At 43.7% G+C, this 19,987-nt stretch overlaps 1 protein-coding gene across 1 annotated transcript; it reads right to left on the bottom strand.

The window, feature by feature from the left end:
• Positions 1-1,581: 1,581 nt before the first annotated feature.
• On the bottom strand, positions 1,582-16,220 carry LOC126987517 (WSC domain-containing protein 1-like). The gene is made up of 8 exons (XM_050844514.1): positions 15,224-16,220; positions 14,972-15,049; positions 14,294-14,381; positions 11,678-11,814; positions 7,649-7,823; positions 6,154-6,242; positions 5,852-6,005; positions 1,582-3,386 (listed from the first exon to the last, which is right to left on the bottom strand). The coding sequence occupies exons 1-8, from the start codon at positions 15,291-15,293 to the stop codon at positions 3,188-3,190; spliced, it is 990 nt and encodes a 329-aa protein (XP_050700471.1). The 5' UTR covers positions 15,294-16,220; the 3' UTR covers positions 1,582-3,187.
• Between the last annotated feature and the right edge of the window lie 3,767 nt (positions 16,221-19,987).

The raw sequence follows: 19,987 nt of genomic DNA, 5'->3' as shown, positions 1-19,987 counted from the left end.
GTTTCGGTGAAACTTTTGCTATTGCGCTGGACATATCAAAAGCTTTTGATAGGGTCTGGCACAAATCTTTGCTTTCTAAACTACCCTCCTACGGTTTCTATCCTTCTCTCTGTACCTTTATCTCCAGTTTCCTTTCTGACCGTTCTATTTCTGCCGTGGTAGACGGTCACTGTTCTTCCCCTAAATCTATTAACAGTGGTGTCCCACAGGGTTCTGTCCTATCTCCCACTCTTTTCTGTTGTTCATTGATGATCTTCTTTCCAAAACGAACTGTCCTATCCATTCCTACGCCGATGATTCCACTCTGCATTATTCAACTTCTTTTAATAGAAGACCCACCCTTCAGGAACTTAACGACTCAAGGCTGGAGGCTGCAGAACGCTTAGCCTCAGACCTTACTATTATTTCCGATTGGGGCAAGAAGAACCTGGTGTCCTTCAACGCCTCAAAAACACAGTTTCTCCACCTATCCACTCGACACAATCTTCCAAACAACTATCCCCTATTCTTTGACAACACCCAGCTATCACCTTCCTCAACACTAAACATCCTCGGTCTATCCTTAACTCAAAATCTCAACTGGAAACTTCATATCTCATCTCTTACTAAATCAGCTTCCTCGAGGCTGGGCGTTCTGTACCGTCTCCGCCAGTTCTTCTCCCTGCACAGTTGCTGTCCATATACAGGGCCTTGTCCGCCCTCGTATGGAGTATGCATCTCATGTGTGGGGGCTCCACTCCAACAGCTCTTCTGGACAGAGTGGAGGCAAAGGCTCTTCGTCTCATCAGCTCTCCTCCTCATACTGATAGTCTTCTACCTCTTAAATTCCGCCGCAATGTTGCCTCTCTTTCTATCTTCTATCGATATTTCCACGCTGACTGCTCTTCTGAACTTGCTAACTGCATGCCTCCCCCCCTCCCGCGGCCCCGCTGCACTCGACTTTCTACTCATGCTCATCCCTATACTGTCCAAACCCCTTATGCAAGAGTTAACCAGCATCTTCACTCTTTCATCCCTCACGCTGGTAAACTCTGGAACAATCTTCCTTCATCTGTATTTCCTCCTGCCTACGACTTGAACTCTTTCAAGAGGAGGTATCAGGACACCTCTCCTCCCGAAACTGACTTATCTTTCGGCCACCTCTTTGGATTCTTTTTAGGAGCAGCGAGTAGCGGGCTTTTTTTTTTATTAATGTTTACTTTTTTGTGCCCTTGAGCTGTCTCCTTTGCTGTAAAAAAAAAAAAAAAAAAAAAAAAAGCCCCACTTAGGAACCCACACACACACACACATGCACGCGCGCTCGCCTGCTCCATCCCCCCTCTGCCCCCTCCCATGATCACCGCACCTCAGGTAAGTTCATCTCCCTTTACAGACTTACCACGACCGATATTATGCAGAAGATCGGTGATAGTCGGCGACGAACACTGAAAGATTTTCCCATAACTCTTCTTGGACACTGAAACAGGAGGCTGAGGTAGAGCAGAAGCCTGGGACACAAGGGACCGAGGAAAATGAAAAACACAGAAGCATGAATCTTTATGTAAAAGGGAAACAAGGGGTCCGGGGCAAGAACGAACACAGAAATAGGAGACGAGATAAAGAATGGATACAGAAACAAGGGTCTGGGGCAAGAACGAGCACAGAAATAGGAGACGAGATAAAGAATGGATACAGAAACAAGGGGTCGAGGTATAAAAGAAAAACAAAATTAGGATCTTATGTCATTAACTACATAAGTAATTGACTTGTATACACGAACATAACATAGAACAATAACACAAAAGAAATGAACAAGTTATCGATGCTTCACACACACACACACACACACACACACACACACACACACACACACACACACACACACACACACCAGGTTGTCCGATGAAGCTTACCCAGCCAAGCCTCATCCCTTGCACTCTCTTTCCCAATCCGAGACTTTTCGCGGATAAGAAGATGAACGGGAACGAACAGATTGCACCCATGAATAGTCAAAGCCGTTGCAAACCACGCACCGACCCACCCAAAAGGCAGCACACAAAAGTACACCGGGAAATTCAGTTCAATGGTTATTCTATCACGCTCCACCGCGATTAACGCATCAGCCGCTGGATCACTTCATGCGGCGGTGCTCACGAGGGAAAGGGTTTGGGCGCGAAGTTACCAACATGGAGATACACGCTCGGACTCGCTTCACTTTCAGGCGTGTACAGGATAGAAAGCAACGTAGAGGCTATAACAACAATATCTCTTTCACTCTCATCCCTTGTTAGTCTATCATAAACCACGCGCAGGTATTATATATAACATGTTTACTAAAGGAACAAACCCTTTTAAACGACCTCCACTCCTTTCCTCTTGCTCATAGTTATCGGAGGCATGAATAGAAGGGCTCAGTGTGGTTGGCTCTAAATCTCCTGCACCTACGATATATAAGATGTTTGTAAAAGCATGTGAACAACAAAACAACAAAACCTATTCCATATCTTCCCTCTCTCGCCTCTTGTTCTGTATCCCCCGAGGCGTGCGTAGAATACTGTAATTTAATGGAATTTACATATGTTGCAGCCACAGTCCATCGTCATCCCTCGTCAGCTATTTTCCTGCTCGTCGAGAAAAGCGTGAAGAACAAATACAAGGCAACGAAAGCACGTTCCTCTTCGCTACTTAAAAGAGAAAAATGGAAATATGATTCTAATGGCGACAGATTGGTGATTTGTGTCGGGTGTGCTACATATTCTGTCGCCACGCTGCATCATGGCCCTCTGCGTGGGGAATGTGCTCACGTCTAGTACAATGTATTCACTTGGAGACAGTCGATGAGATCATCGCTCAACCTCAGCTATCTTCATGGAAATTCCATTACCCAGACTGCTCCTGACTGACAAATGTCTTACAAAGAGTTACCGTCGGCACAAACAGTTACGATAAAGGTTACATCACCATCTAGTGGGAAAAACAGCAGCGGGTTCTTTGCTGTTAGCGGCCCGCCGACCCTTAGAATTAAACATCAGCAAACAAACAACTTTTTACATACGATTAAAATATCCTAACTATACAGAGGAACAAACAGGAAGCAAGCAACTATCTATACTTTCCTTTGTTATCTTCGGTAAATTGTACATGTGTATATGCAAGTAAAAATCAACAATTCAGTCAAACAACACTAGGAAGGAAGGGCTGCCAGACGCTACCGGCGGGGGTCGCGGAGGCGTGGGAGGCGCGGGTACTGCAGCAGCTCCAGGAGGCGATCCACCTTCTTGGAAGCAAAAAAAATCCTATCTTTCTCCTCTGTCGCGAAGGGGTCGGGGTTCCCGGAGGAGTCGTGTCGGAGGGAGGGAGCGAGGCGGGCGGCGAGGCAGGCCAGGCGACCCTCGTCCGCCGGGACGCTGCGAGGGAAGACGTGAGGAGAGACTGTCACCGGTGCCGCCAATATTCCTTTATGGTTCACAGGATGACACATTTCCTTTGAAGAGCAGACAACAAACTCCTCTTGATCCTTCTATGGCAGGGCTACTCAACTGGCGGCCCACGGTCCGGATCCTGAGTGTTGTAGCTGGGCCCCAGGCTCCAGGGATAGAAAAAAATAATTAAATAACATGAAGGTCCTGGCGATAGATTCTTGTAAGTGTATTTCCTCGAGTGATCGTTGACCCTACAGTCAGTCGAGGAAATACACTTGCAAGAATCCATCGCCAGGACCTTCATATTATTTGATTATATTTTTCCACCCCTGGAGCCTGGGGTCCAGATGCAGTATTTAGCTGGACCTCTGCATACAGTTGAACTCGTCAAATTGGACCTTTGCTTATAATAGATGAGTAGCCCTGCTCCATAGTGTTCACTACCTCGCGGCGAGGTGCAGCTTTTTCCTTATTTAACCCCATCCGAATAGAGTCTGATGGTCGTTAACTTCGTTTTCAGCCCCCGCAGCAAGGCGCCAGCAGCAGAATCACCTTACCTGCTCACCTAATGACCGCGTCTCATGCTCGTTAGCTTCAACACTGAACAGGTTACTGATCTGAGTGACAGCAATTATAGTGTTCCCGGAAATTTCACGAACAGTGTAATAAAATATCTTTTTGAAAATTCGCCGTTAACGGCATTTTTACCAAACCTTATCGCCGATAAAGGAATTAACGAATTAACGCCGTTTGTGCTCAACACTGCGTGAAATATATCATTAAATTGTACCATTATCTCGTAGTATCATGAATATCATTACATTACTTTTCTGCCTTCTTAAACCTGTCAAATTTGTTGAAAATAATTTTGACAAACATGAATACATCTTTTAAATATTAGAAATGCAAATAACATTTTCAACAATTGTTAATGACGTCATAAAATTAGTGTTGTGAAACTGATTTTTTATATTTGTTTTTCATGCCAAAGTAATTTCTTTCACTTTCACAGTGATAAATATTTACTTGTTTTCTTAAGGCCTTGGATATCGGGACACTTGAAGAATATTGAACACTTGACAACAACAGGCTTGACTTCAACCCATTATGATTTGAACTTATTCCCACAACAATATATATATATATATATATATATATATATATATATCTATATATATATATATATATATATATATATATATATATATATATATATATATATGTATATTATAACAAAATAAGACCATTTCAGAAAGCGCAAATAGAACTCCCGTCAAGATGTGCATCATAATTCAAACATTCTCGGTTCCCTTCCTTTTATTTTGCACTGTGGATATTGTAGATCCTCGTGCGACCTCACGCAGAATGATTTCCGACCCGGACCATGGTACACTTTTTATGCGTGCATGCTGCTGGCTTAGTCTGTACCCGGCGGGGCGACATAATTTTCCATTTCGACGTTCTCATGAACCTGGGAACTGAATCTGTAGCGGGAAACTCTTGCTGGCGCCGCCGTCACTTGGGGCTCAGAGGGAAGATCACCGCTGAGGCGCGCCACTGTTATTACGCCGCGTCACGCGTGTTTTGTGTTTGAAGATTTTGTCAGGAAGTTTATAAATGATCGCTTCTGTGTTTTAAACATTGGACGAAAGCTTAGAAGGCGGTTTGTTCTGTATGATAAGCCGTGGGGGTAAGTTTCGAAATCATCTGTTATGCTTTGGAACGCTGTGAATGTAAGTCTATAAATGACCTGCTATGTTCTGTAAGGCTTTGGCAATAAGTTGAGAAATTATGTTTAAATTTCCTAGGTTTTGACACCAGGTTTACGGATATGTAAGATCCGTTGCGCGTCTTAATAAAGCTTCGGGAGTGATTATAACATTGACTTTGAGAGCAAGTTTAACAGTGTGTGTGTGTGTGTGTGTGTGTGTGTGTGTGTGTGTGTGTGTCAATGCGAAGGGATTTTTAACACTACCCTTACCAAAGCGTCTCAGTTGGTCTACATTAGCACCGAAAGCGAGACATGGGAAAGGAACCATCAACCAAGTTTACTTAAAAATGTTGGGTGACATCTTTACCACAACCGTCGATATAAGAGATGAAAAAGTGTCAGATGTCTAACGTTTGCACTAAAAACGGTCCATAATCAGTTCAGGTTAAAAACAAATGCAAGAATGGGAAAATTACACATATTGTTAACCCGCCCAACCCCATAAAGGAAAATACTGGGGTTAAATGAAGAAAAAAGAAGCAGAAAAGAAGAAAGAGAAGAAGGTGAAGGAGATTAAGAAGAAGAAGAAGAAGAAGAAGAAGAAGAAGAAGAAGAAGAAGATTTAGAAGAAGAAGAAAAAGAAGCAGAAGAAAAAAAGAAAATGAAGAAGATTAAGAAGAAATAAAAGAATAAGAATAAGAAGAACATGAAGAAGTAGATTAAGAGAAGAAGTGTTTACCTGAGGAAGTGTAAGAGGCGGCGCAGGTGGAGCAGCGGGTTGGCCTCCAGATCCTCGTAGTGCAGGACATGGAGGGGGGCGGAGGTCCAAAGCAGGCGGTCCGAGGCAACCTCCTCCCACACCGCCGTCACGTCCCCCGCGAAGTCATGGAAATCTGATGGAGAAAGGTGAGGAGTTAGCGCCTTTCTCTCCTCATTCGTGGTTACCTGGCGTTGCGATCTTGTCTTATTCAATGGATCGATCATTTTGCTCCTCTCCCACTTCACCCCCTCACACACACACACACGCACGCAGCCACTCACCGTCACTGTCGTACGTCGCCTTACCACCAGCAGCTTGACTCTCTTTCTCCGGCACGTCGTTGCGCTGGTGCCAGAAGTCTATAATGGTTCTGGAGGGAAAAAGAAGAGACATAATCGCTAGGGTGTTCTTTTAGTGATTTATTATTATTATTATTTTTACATCTGGACTATAGCGACGGTAAGCTATTACATTGGGGCCTTATGGTTGGTCCGAGCCCGTCATGGCGCAGGCAATTGTTTATAGTGGCGCCATTTCCCTCTTTCCCTCCACTAAATAGTAAGCATACACATTCTTTTTATTTATGGCAGAGTTCAAAGCTCAAAGAGAAAAATATCTACATAAATGATCCTAAAAAAGAAAAGACTGAGTTAAAAAAAAGATTCGAATGGTGCCTTGATACTCTTCCGCCCTCCCTCAAGTTCAAGGAGTCGTGAGGAGTAAATAAGGAATGGAGGAGGCAAGGTACGGTGTGGTCTGACCGAAACGCATACATCATTATATATATATATATATATATATATATATATATATATATATATATATATATATATATATATATATATATATATATATATTTTACAACAAAAGAGGCAGCTCAAGGGCACACACACAAAAAACAATGATAAAAAAAAGCCCGCTAATCGCTGCTCCCATAAAATAATCAGAAGAGGTGGCCAAAAGCAAGGTCAAATTCGGGAGGAGAGGTGTCCTGATACCCTCCTCTTGAAAGAGTTCAAGTCGTAGGCAGGAGGAAATATAGATGAAGGAAGATTGTTCCAGAGTTTACCAGCGTGAGGGATGAAAGAGTGAAGATGCTGGTTAACTCTTGCATAAGGGGTTTGGACAGTATAAGGATGAGCATGAGTACAAAGTCGTGTGCAGCGGGGCCGCGGGAGGGGGGGAGGCATGCAGTTAGCAAGTTCAGAAGAGCAGTCAGCGTGGAAATATCGATAGAAGATAGAAAGAGAGGCAGCATCGCGGCGGAATTTAAGAGGTAGAAGACTATCAGTAGGAGGAGGAGAGCTGATGTGACGAAGAGCCTTAGCCTCCACTCTGTCCAGAAGAGCTGTGTGGGTGGAGCGCCCCCACACGTGAGAAGCATACTCCATACGAGGGCGGACAAGGCCCCTGTATATGGATAGCAACTGCGCGGGGGAGAAGAACTGGCGGAGACGATACAGAACGCCCAACCTCGAGGAAGCTGATTTAGCGAGAAAGATAATACACAAACACACACATCAATTTCATACGCAACATTGACACTCTCTCTCTCTCTCTCTCTCTCTCTCTCTCTCTCTCTCTCTCTCTCTCTCTCTCTCTCTCTCTCTCTCTCTCTCTCTCTCTCTCTCTCTCTCTCTCTCTCTCTCTCTCTCTCTCTCTCTCTCTTATTATGTCAGTATAGCCACACACACACACACACACACACACACACACACACACACACACACACACACGTCTGCTTCCTCTTCAACTTAGGAGAACAAGGGAGCTTACCTGGCAGGGTCCCGAAGCAGCAGGATGGTGGGCAGGGTGTGGTCCATAACCTCGTACCGCTGCTGGAGGTCGAAAAGGAAGTCGGACTGAGACGCGGCGCCGTGGCTCAGGTACACGAGAGTTCGGCCGCTTGCCACTTCCTCGCCGCCGCCTCCCTTGCCCTTCCTCATCATACCTGCGCGGCGCCACCCTCATTATTGTTGCGCACTGTTTTTCTTATGATGTTAGCTCCTTAAATGCATGTTGCAGATATCACATGTTGTAGATATTACATTTGAACTAGATTCTCTGGTGTCTGACAAGCCTGCAATGGGGGCTCACACTCCCGAGGAAGCTTTCGTGAAAACACAGCAATGGACTTGGAATATGCGAGGCACTTCTACTCACCAGGAAGGTCTGTGCAATAACTAAGGTCAACCGCACCCTAAATCCTTCCCATATACATAACTTACAGTGAATGTACTATGCAGTGCAAAAGCCATTTTTTAGGTAAGTGAGGCGTACGTCTAGATCTACAGAAAAAAAAGTATGCAATGATGTAAGGAAATAAGGAAAACTGAATGAATGAATGAGAGAAAGAAGAAAAGGAGAGACAAAAATATAAGAAGAAAGGGAGGAAGGAAGGAAGGAAGGCAAAGCATAGCAATCTTTACGTCATAAATTTCACCATCTTCGGGAGACTACAAAAAGGAAAACTACATCACTACCAATATGTTTCTGTCTGAGACGGAAGTAGAAATCATAAAACGTAACGCTGTCCCTGCCTCTGGCGTCCCCAGGACAGGAACAAAAAAAAACACACCTTTTGTCCGTGTGTCTGAGTGAGTGACTAACACACACACACACACACACACACACACACACTCTCTCTCTCTCTCTCCGAACAAAAAACGAGTCACGGCCACGTCCCTCCACCCCACCCGTGTAAATAGACGCCGTGCATCGCAACAAACCCGTAACCGTGATCCCGCAAGTACCACCACCTCTATTACTAAGCCTCTAGATAACTTAAAAATCCTTAGTTTCAATGCGCGTAGCCTAAGAAACAAATTTGATGAACTGAGATGTCTTGCTTTAACAGAAAATTTTGACACAATTGCTATAACCGAAACATTTATCGACACCACAAATATTGATTTAAGTTCCGAATACAACATAGATGGCTACAGACTCTTCAACAAAGATCGTGTAAACCGTAGAGGCGGTGGCGTCGCCCTTTATGTCAAAAGCTATTTGCAACCCACTGACAAAACACCAAGAAACAGTAACGTTGAACATTTGTGCGTGCGAGTAAACATTGCAAAAGTCAACTTAAATATATCTGTCACCTACAGACCTCCCGGGCAATCACTCGATGACGACCTTGAAATGTACAGCGTCTTAAGGCAGTCACTTAATAACAGCGACTCACTGATATTAGGAGACTTTAACCTCCCCCATATCGACTGGGCGACACTGTCAGGTACAGAAGGCGAGTCACATAGAATGATCGAATTTCTAGAAGAAAATTTTCTAAGCCAAATGGTTTCTGAGCCAACTCGACAAAATAATATACTCGACCTTGTTATAACGACCCAAGATAACCTAATCAGTAGTGTCACGGTAGGAGAACACCTCGGTTCTTGCGATCATAAATTAGTGCGCGTCGACATTAAAGCTCAATCATCAGTGACTGAAAATAAAGTAAAGGTGCCCAATTTCAAAAGAGCTAACTTCGTAGAAATCCGACAAAAACTAACAGAAATACAACTATCAGATGACGGCAACGTAGAGGAAGCCTGGCTAAGCCTTACAAATCACTTACTCACTCAGCAGAACACATTCGTCCCCTTGTGCGAGAAGCGAATTAACACTAATAAAAGCCCACCGTGGTTTAATAGCGAAATTAAACAATCAGTCAATGAGAGAAAAGTGTTTTACAGGTTAAAGAAAGAACAAAGCACGCCCGAAAACATTAGACTTTATAATGATGCCAGGCGACGAGTAAAAAGACTAGTAGGTCAGGCAAAGCGTAGATACGAAGAAAATATTGCAGCCAACTGTAAAAATAATCCGAAATCTTTCTTCAGTTACATAAACAACAGAAAGGCGATCAAAAGTGGTATTGGACCTTTAACAAACAGCGACGGTGCACTAGTGACTGACAGCCAACACATTGCAAACCTCTTAAACAATTACTTTTCCTCGGTGTTTAATACTAACAGTCTTCCTCTCGCTACCACCAACACCAGTACTATTGTAAATCTCGAGCATGCATTGCCTAATTTTGAAATAACAACCGATGAAGTCCTTAAAGCTCTCCATTCACTTAAAACAAATAAAAGTCCTGGACCTGATAAAGTATATCCAACTCTGCTGAAAGAAACAAAGAGCGAAATACTCTCCTCCCTCACAACCGTATTCAATATGTCCTTGCGACAAGGCATCGTCCCTTCAGATTGGAAAAAGGCTAACGTGACACCGATTTTCAAGAAAGGAGACAAAAAAGTACCAGGTAATTACAGGCCCATTAGTCTAACTTCGGTTGTAGGTAAGCTACTTGAGGGCATAATTAGAGACAAAATTGTGAATTACCTTGAAAGCCACTCATTGATTGGGGACTCACAACATGGCTTCCGAAACAAAAGATCCTGCCTATCAAACCTATTAACCTTTTATAACGACCGCTTCACTGTTTATGACGTAACCAAATCACTGGACGTAGTCTATCTTGATTTCCAGAAAGCGTTTGATAAAGTCCCGCATCATAAATTACTTTACAAATTAAAGCAAATAGGTATTGACGGTCAAGTAAACCAATGGATCGCGAATTGGTTGAGCAACAGACAACAAAGAGTAGTGATTGACGGATTTAACTCAGAGTGGGCGCCTGTCACTAGTGGCGTCCCTCAGGGCTCGGTCCTTGGCCCAGTGCTCTTCATTATTTACATCAACGACGTGGATATTGGACTCAATAACCGCATTAGTAAATTTGCAGACGACACAAAGATTGGCAACTCGGTTTTCACTGACGAAGACAGGCAAAGCCTCCAAGAGGATTTGCACAAAATTTCAGCTTGGTCGGATAGATGGGAGATGCCCTTTAACGTAGACAAGTGCCAGGTCCTTCAAGTTGGAACGAGGAATAAGAAGTTCGAATACGAAATGCGCGGCGTAAACTCAAAAGCGTTCAATGCGTCAAAGACTTGGGGGTCAAAATCGCGTCAAACCTCAAATTCTCACAGCAATGCATCAATGCAGCAAATAAAGCGAACAGAATGTTGGGCTTCATTAAAAGAAACTTTTTATTCAAGAATAAAGATGTAATACTCCCGCTCTACAACAGTTTAGTCAGACCCCACTTGGAATATGCGGTACAGTTTTGGTCTCCCCACCATGCAAAGGATATTGCTAAATTAGAAGGTGTTCAGCGTCGGGCAACGAAAATGATCACTTCCTTGCGCAACAAATCCTACGAAGAAAGGCTTTCTACCCTTAACATGTTCTCTCTTGAGAAACGTCGCCTCCGAGGAAAACTGATCGAATGTTTTAAAATACTTAATGGTTTCACGAATGTAGACAGATCAACATTGTTTATGATCGATGACACTTTGCGCACGAGGAACAATGGCGTAAAACTCAGATGTAGACAAGTAAATTCAGACTGCACCAAATTTTTCTTCACCAACGTTGTAGTGCGAGAATGGAATAAGCTTCCACCGTCAGTGGTCCAGTGTAACACGATTGACTCCTTCAAAAATAAGCTCGACCGTCACTTCCATCAACTTAATATCAACTAGAGTAGAAATGCAACGTTTTGGAGTCTTCTGATTAATGTAAAATCACTTAGGTTTAAGGACAGACCACCAAGTCTGGACCATGGGGTCTGTGTGGTCTGATTTTCTATGTAAATCTATGTCAATCTCTCTCTCTCTCTCTCTCTCTCTCTCTCTCTCTCTCTCTCTCTCTCTCTCTCTCTCTCTCTCTCTCTCTCTCTCTCTCTCTCTCTCTCTCTCTCTCTCTCTCTCTCTCTCTCTCTCTCTCTCTCACCGCCACGGTGCAGCAGGGTGTCGTTGTAGGCGGAGCCAGTGAAGAGGCCGGTGGCGCCCTCCAGCAGGTAGCGGAGCCAGGAGCTGCCCGAGCACGGCAGCGACACCAGTAGCACCGGCGTCAGGCCGCGCCCGAACCTGACAACCACGACGATTAGGAGGAAGAAGGATAATAAGATATCATAGAACATTAAGAGAGGGATAAAAACGTAAGGAGTCTGTTACAAACATGTTATAAGAGACCCCCCAAAAAAGGCCACAAGGAAAACAAGAACACAAGAAAGAGGGTGCCCGCAAACCAGCCGAGTTGGCGGCCGAAATAAACTGGAATGGCACTGGAGCTCAAGTTTCATGGTAGATAATGCCTTTAGTGTTACAGAATATACGCTGTGTGCCAGTAGTAAGTTCGTAGATGCATCTATGTAGCTCATGAACGCTGCTATATAATGTTGAGTAAATATGTCACATCGGAACGAAAAAACACGGAATGACGCTGAAGACGACGTAATTTTTTATGGGGAGGCGGTGGCTGAGTCGACAGCGTGACGGCGCCGCGTTCAGGACGACGCGAGTTCAATCTCCGCCCGGTGCCACCAAACTGGGATTTTTCAGCCACCGCCGAGTGGCTTAAAACTACCCACATGTTGTCCAGAAGACCACCTATCAACCCGGACTCTAGATTCTAGGATTAGGGATGAGCTCCGGGAGGGCAGCCACTATAAACACTATAAACACTGGCCTGCGCCACAACGGGCTGGGCCATAACATCAGGCCCCACAAAAAAAAAAACAAGCCTACCGTCGCCACAGGCGAAGATGTAAAAAAAAAAATATTGTGCCACAAAAACACTCGTAAACGGATCGGAATCGTATATTGGCCGAGGAGACACGGTGACATCATCTGCCTCAGTTTCCTTTGAGTGATAATTCCTGAGCAACATTCCAGTATTACAACACTTGGACGCTGGGCTGTGGCGGCACGTGGACGAGGGATTCCTCTTTATGCTATTATTCACGCTAGATCTGCCGCACAATGAAAAGTTGGAAAGTTTCGTTTAGTCGGCGCAACATCTGTGGTCATATGCCGGAGAGAGACAGAAGGGGAAGGAATTATAGGAGAAGGGAACATATCCCAGGAGACGGGACACAACCCCCGATTAATACCTGGTACCCATTCACTGCTGGGTGGACAGGGGCGTAGGGTATCGGAAAAGCCGCCCAAATTTTTCACGGGCTCCCTCGATTGTGAACCGAGTGTGCTAACCACTGCACCACGAAGCCCCCAACCGCACAATGAATGTATCATAACCATCATCTGCATCATGAGGCGACTGCATAAATAATTACGCACCCCGTGATTATAGCAATGAAGTTTGGTGAAATAATAATAGAAAAACACGTGTGAAAACGTTTATACCATTCTGAAGGGAGAGATTACATGCATGATCAGTCCCATGAGTCTACGAGTGATTGATAATGCAAGCGGTTCACTGATAAACTAAATATTATGTTGAGTGGTAATTATTAAACTCATGAACATTGTAGTTTGGTGAAATTGATATGAAGATACGCAAGGGAACATACTGAAGTAAGTGAGAGTATTCCTGCGATTCTCTTCCAATTGTTCTTGATGAGGTCAATAATTAGATTTATAAGCAAGTGTTTATTGCAGTTTGGATGACTGAAAACGGATACTCATGTGATGATTTTGGAATAAATGAACCTATTCCTGCAGTTTCCTTTTCAGTCTTATGTTTAGGTTAGAAATTAGCTACAGAAATAAGAGTGCATGCAAGAGCTTTATAGATGCACAAAACAAGATGATGCGAATTTATGAACTGGGAACATCACGAGAATGAGGGAATTTAAGAAGTAGAAGCAGAAACTTATAAGCGGAAACGTTCATATCAGTTCGGCGAGATATCTGATTCGTTATTAATCACGTAAGTTGCAACTGAGAATGCAATAATATTTTTTTTTTCACAACAAAGGAGACAGCTCAAGGGCACAAAAAAGGAAACAATAATAAAAAAGCCCGCTACTCGCTGCTCCTACAACAAAAGAATCAAAAGAGGTGGCCGAAAGAGAGATCAATTTCGGGAGGGAAGGTGTCCTGGTACCCTCCTCTTGAAAGAGTTCAAGTCGTAAGCAGGAGGAAATACAGGTGAAGGAAGATTGCTCCGGAGTTTACCAGCGTGAGGGATGAAAGAGTGAAGATGCTGGTTAACTCTTGCATAAGGGGTTTGGACAGTATAGGGATAAGCATGAGTAGAAACCCAAACAAACCACGTGGCTGGTGCATGAGTTACGAACGCCACGAAATCCGCAGTTTAGAAGATTGAAGCCGGACAGACGAAAGCCGTTCACATTCCGGCGTAAAAGCTGCCACATAGACAAAACGCTTATACAGACGGGGAGGGGAGGAACGAGGAAAGAACTAGGAAAATTTGACCGATAAGGAGGAGGAGGAACAAGAGGATACTGATGATGAGGATGAGGATGACTGGGAGGGGAGGGACGAGGAAAGAATTAGGAAAACTTGACCGATAAGGAGGAGGAGGAGGAGCTAGAGGATGCTGCTGCTGATGATGATGAGGTGGATGAGCAAAAATAGTCACCTGGTGTGGTAGTGGCTGCAGTTTCCTTCATCATCCACCATCCACGGCTGCCACGAGTCCCCTTGTAAGTCCGCCTTTAGTGTATCTCCTGCGGAAGTTCAATTTTTTTCCTTCCCTGAGCACACAAACACACAACGAAGTAAACAAACCCAGGCATCAAAGCACAAACGAGTCGGTATACGTGTACTTATCGACTAAGCTAACATTAGACACGATAAAGTTTTGCTACTGCGAAGTTACACGCGTTTCTCTTTATATTTTTCCTTTTCCTCCTCCTCCTACCGAACCTGAGCCTTCCAAGTTTCTTCAGCTCTTCCTAGTCCCCTTTTCCTCGTGTTTACTGTTCCTCCACTCCCTTCTAAGCTTGTTCTTCTCTTCCTACTTATCTCTTTGTCTCTTGCCCCTCTCCGTCTTTTCCTCCATGCCTGTCCTTTTCTGTCTGTGTTTGTCTTTTTCCCTTTCTCTCTTTCTCCAGCTCTCTTGTTGTTTTCCCTCAAGGCCTTTTTTCCAGTTCCTTACGCCTATTTACCTTCCCCTTTTTTTTATCCTTTTCTTCCATTTCTCTTTCCTCCACTTCATCTTTCGTCTCCATTTCTATACCTGCCTCTCCATCATGCACACTGTTTATAAATTCTTTTACTCGTACCACGCAAATAAACAGGCAAGGCAGCAGCTCACCTGTCCGCCTGTGTACCGTGCTGTGGAGATGCCGAAGCAGGCTCTCCTTGGCATCGCTTACTGAGGGCCCACACACACCTGCAGGAAGACGAGATCACAGAATGCAAATTTTAAATATTAATGATGAAAAGAGTGTACTTCAAAGGCATGTTGGAAGCGTGTTTGTTTATGATTTATATTCCACTTGTGTGAGGTGTGTGTGTGTGTGTGTGTGTGTGTGTGTGTGTGTGTGTGCGTGTGTGTTTAACCCACCTGTCAAGCACTGAGGTGACCATCTGTCGAGATAAAAAAAAGTCTCTTTGCACATTTTCAAGTTGAACATGAAATAATATATAATTTCCAATTCTCAAAGATACACAAAGTTTCGCTCAATTTGGAACACGTATGACCTATAATGGTAACATTGCATATGCCTTTATTATTCCTTCACTTCCTTTCTCCCTCCCACTTCGAGAAAAAATAACTTAAAACATGCGAGACCAGAAGTGTAAAAGGAAGGGATAATTAGAGGAAGGATGAAGAAGACCTAAATGAAGCTAGAGAGTAAATGGGAAGAAATAAGTAAGAAGGGAACTGAGGAAAGGTGCCGTTGCCAAGGTTATATAGTTATGCTTTTCAAACCAGAACAAAATCACAAGAAAAAGAACATCAAAAGAACAGCAGTAACAAAAACAATGACAAAAGAGGAGTATAACGACACTTCTAGCACCCCACTAACCCCTCCTCCTCCTTGGCTTCTACTAGTCTTTGAGGGAGCAATATTGTCGCATCAGGCACTTTTCCATTTCTCTCATTTCTTCATCGACCTTCCTTACTGTAATGGAAACCCTCGCAACACTCACGGCAAGGTGAAGACAACACTGCAGATAACCAAATTCACTACTACCACTCCAGCCGCCACTACGAGCCTCCGGAGTCGCCGCAGAAGCCTTCCCATTGGAGCTTCCTTCTTCAGTCACAGATGGTTTTATCCCGCAGCCTTTTCTGTCCCCTTGAAGTTATTAAATTCCTGCGTCCATTTTATCCATTTTCTCACGCATCTGTTTGCCTCGTTGCTTTCTTTCCCGACAACTTTTAGGTCATTCGCACTATTGAGGCTCTTCGACGTCACTGATTTTAAGCCTATGTCATCAACTGAGAAGTGGTACACGTTCGCAATGCTCCTTCCGTCTCTGTATGTATATGGTAATGGCTCTCTACGTGTGTGTGTGGGTGTGTATGTGTGTGGAGTGGGTGTGTGAGCGTTTGCGTTCCGTCGACAGCGCTAGTAGTATATGGAGGAAGTGCCGGAGAATCGCATACCGAGGAAAAAAATACCAAAAAATAACGGAGGCCATATAAAGGGAGAGGTGAACGTCCTGAATATTGTTGAGTTTTCCTTTCCTAAAAGCGGATCATTAGGACACGTGAACTGGATATGTGTTGGCTGGGTGGAGTTGAGCGGACACTTTGTTCTGTGACTTTGCTTGTGCATTGATGTCGGTCGTTCAGGGGGCAGAATTTACTTCGTGCTATGACATGGTATTTGGTTCTATCTTGTCTTAATGGATGAAACGAGAAGAAAAACAAGAAAGAGAGGCTTTTGATCACCAAGAACGAGGCCTCAGTGTGTGTTTGTGAATGTGTGTTTGTATATGTGAGTGTGTGTGTGAGTGAGTGAGTGAGTGAGTGAGTGAGTGAGTGAGTGAGTGAGTGAGTTTTAAGCCACTCGGCGGCGGCTGAAAAATCCCAGCTTGGTGGCACCGGGCGGGGATTGAACTCGCGTCCTCCTGAACGCGGGGCCGTCACTCTGTCGACTCAGCCACCGCCTACCCATACAGATATATATATATATATATATATATATATATATATATATATATATATATATATATATATATATATATATATATATATATATATATATATATATATATATATATATATATATATATATATATATATATATATATATATATATATATATATATATATATATATATATATATATATATATATATATATATATATATATATATATATATATATATATATATATATATATATATATAGTCAGATTATAGATGGCGGTGAGTGGCTTGAATATTTGCTCCTTGAGTTCCTTGACCAGCCTGGGTGACAAGTCGTCGGGTTCTGTTGACTTATTTGTCTCGAGTTTATCTCGGTACTTTTGCACGTTCCGTTCGTCAATTGTGCCAATTTCTAGGGGCGTGATTCCCTTTGTGTGGTAGGGCTCTCGAGTACGTACTGGTTGTTCTCGACCGTGAACACAGACGCAAAGTCTTTGTTCAGAATTTCGACCATTTGTCTGCTGTCTTGAGATAGTACGTCACTTTCATCTTTTAGGGGACTGATATTGCTTTTTGTCTTCTTTTTGGTTCTTATATACGTGAAATTTTTTTTCGGGTTGGACTTGGCTTCGCGCGCAATTTGCTTTTCATAGTCGCGTTTACATTGTCGGATGAGAGTTCTGCAAGCTCTGAGGCTTTGATGGTACTGTGCGAGTGCCTCATCATTGTTGTTTTCCTTTAACAAGTTGTATTTTCTTTTCTTTAAATTAAGTGCCCGTCGAACTTGGGTAGTCATCCATGGTGGGCTTGTGGCATTATTTGTTCTCCTGGTCTTCATGGGAACAGTTGTTCTCTCTACTACAAAGAGTTTGTTCTTGAAGCCGTTCCACGCGCCGTCTACAGAAGTGAAGTTTACGGGTTCCCAAGTTGTCTAGGTTAGCAGCTCACGAGCGAGATTGAAAGTGGCTCTTTTAAAGTCTGGAATCCTGGACGTGTTCTCGGTGAGCTCATGGTCTGTTCTGATCTTAAGGCGAATTAGGTGATGGTCGCAACTTGATATTCATTAACGTGAAAGATCGGAATCACTCACGAGTACTAGGTCCAATAAATTATTTTCTCTCGTCGGTTGGGTAACAATCTGGGTTAGAAAAGTGTCTTCTAACATTTCGAGTAATGTTACGCTTCTGATCTCCATTCATCGTGTTCCAGTCAATGTTGAAACAGTTGAAATCCCCAATAATGACTGACTCTGTTGTGTTATGGCATGAATTTCCTCATATAGCGCTGCGTCGTAAGCTGCTTGTTGCTTTAGTCTGTATACGGTTCCAATCGTTAGTTTGTTGTGTTTGCTAGTTTCCAGTTCAACATAAAAGGTGCCATATTTCTCTGAGTCCTGTTTGGTTATTTTCACGGCCGGGTATTTGTTCTTGACGTAACGTTAAACACCTCCTCCTTTCTTGTGAAGTCTGTTTTTGTAAAAGTTTTCGTATCCCGAAATTGAGAATTCGGTCATTAGGTGGTCAGAGGTGGCCCACGTTATGGTGACTGCTATCACGTCCGGTCTTTCCACGTCAATGTAGGCAAGTAACTCATCCCGTTTAAATATTAGACTGCGCGCGTTGGTATATAGGGAAGAAATGTCCTTCTTAACTTCGACTCTTCGAGGCACAGTGATCTGGTTTCTGCGTGTGCTTTCTGAAGGAGGCCTTGGTGTATGACGGGAGGAAGAGGAGTACAAAGGAGTACAAAGGAAAAGCAAATTGCAACAGACCTCTTGGTTCTGTTTGTTGTTGCCACCATCTACTCTAATCTACGAGTCAGAGACACTGGACAGCAAAGGCGAAGGCGAAGACGAAGACGAAGACGAAGGAGGAGGAGGAGGAAGAGGAGGGGGAGGGGGAGGGGGAGGGGGAGGAGGAGGAGGAGGAGGAGGAGGAGGAGTGTCTCATGAGATCTGTCGTGCGCCGGACGGAGGCGTGAATTGCATTTTCTATGTAAATCTATGTAAATTCTCTCTCTCTCTCTCTCTCTCTCTCTCTCTCTCTCTCTCTCTCTCTCTCTCTCTCTCTCTCTCTCTCTCTCTCTCTCTCTCTCTCTCCTTCCGTCCGTCATGTTCTTATTTTCATCTCTTCTCCCTTTCATCTTGTTGCTGATCAGAGAAACAACACCATTGTTCTGCGGAAGATGTCGGTCGCCACACACACACACACACACACACACACACAGTGACAACTTACGTGTACTCTTTTATTCCCTTTAATGTGTCGTCCATTCTCCTTCCTTCCTCCTAGGTCTTCCTCCCACCTGCGCTTTGTTTCCAGAACAAGAGGCGGACGAGAAGCCTTAATACGCGTGATGGTGTGTGTGTGTGTGTGTGTGTCTTCATTATCCTCCTCTTCTTCACACGTCGCTGTTCTGTTTTGTTTTTCCTCCTCAGAGTTCACTTCCTTCTTGTATTTTTTTTTACGTCTACGCCTATATCGCTGGTAGGTTTACTTGAGGGGCCTGGATGGTAGTCGGCCCCATCCCGTATTGGCGCAGGCAGGTGTTTATAGTGGCGCCATCTTCTCTTGTATACGGTCTTTACCCTATTTGTCTGCTACTGTTTGTTTGCCGTTGCTTTGTGCTGCTTTAGCCTTCTCAGAAACTCGTATACTATGTGTTTTCTTCATGTCCAAGTGTCGTCCAAGTTCAAAGTCTGCTACTCTTCCCTTCATTCTACCGTCTTTTCCAAAACTCTTATATTAGTTTCTTCCTTTTCCTCCTTGTCCACGTGTATTGCAAGAAGTAAGTGTGCTGTTGACCCTTCTCGGTTGCTGAAGGAGAGCTTGACTTCTTTCTCTATATGAGTATTTGAGGGACGATACAGAATAACGTGTTTGTTGTATCTTCTGAGGTCATTGATTTTACTGGCCAGGAGACTCCGGCAGATTATGCTTGAAACATTTATTAAGGCCCAATCGGCAGTCTGTACGTACCATTAAAATTAATACTTATAGTAAATATGTACCACTCATATCACTAAAAAAAAAATTACGCCTTCCATCTGAAATTGACCTCTTCCATTCGAAAATCGACCTGTCTTTATGCCACTCTTCTCTACTTGCTTTTGTAGAGCAGCAGGCCTACTATCGGGCTTTTTTGTTTTTTGGTTATTTTCTGCCCTTGAGCTGCTTCCTTTACTGTAAACAAAAAAAATCTTGAGCTGTGGTATGAAAATAGGTCA

This window comes from Eriocheir sinensis, chromosome 65 (genome assembly GCF_024679095.1).
Source record: "Eriocheir sinensis breed Jianghai 21 chromosome 65, ASM2467909v1, whole genome shotgun sequence".
NCBI classification, from domain to species: domain Eukaryota; kingdom Metazoa; phylum Arthropoda; class Malacostraca; order Decapoda; family Varunidae; genus Eriocheir; species Eriocheir sinensis.
Note: the sequence above shows the minus strand (reverse complement) of the source record. Positions and strands in the feature narration are given on the sequence as shown.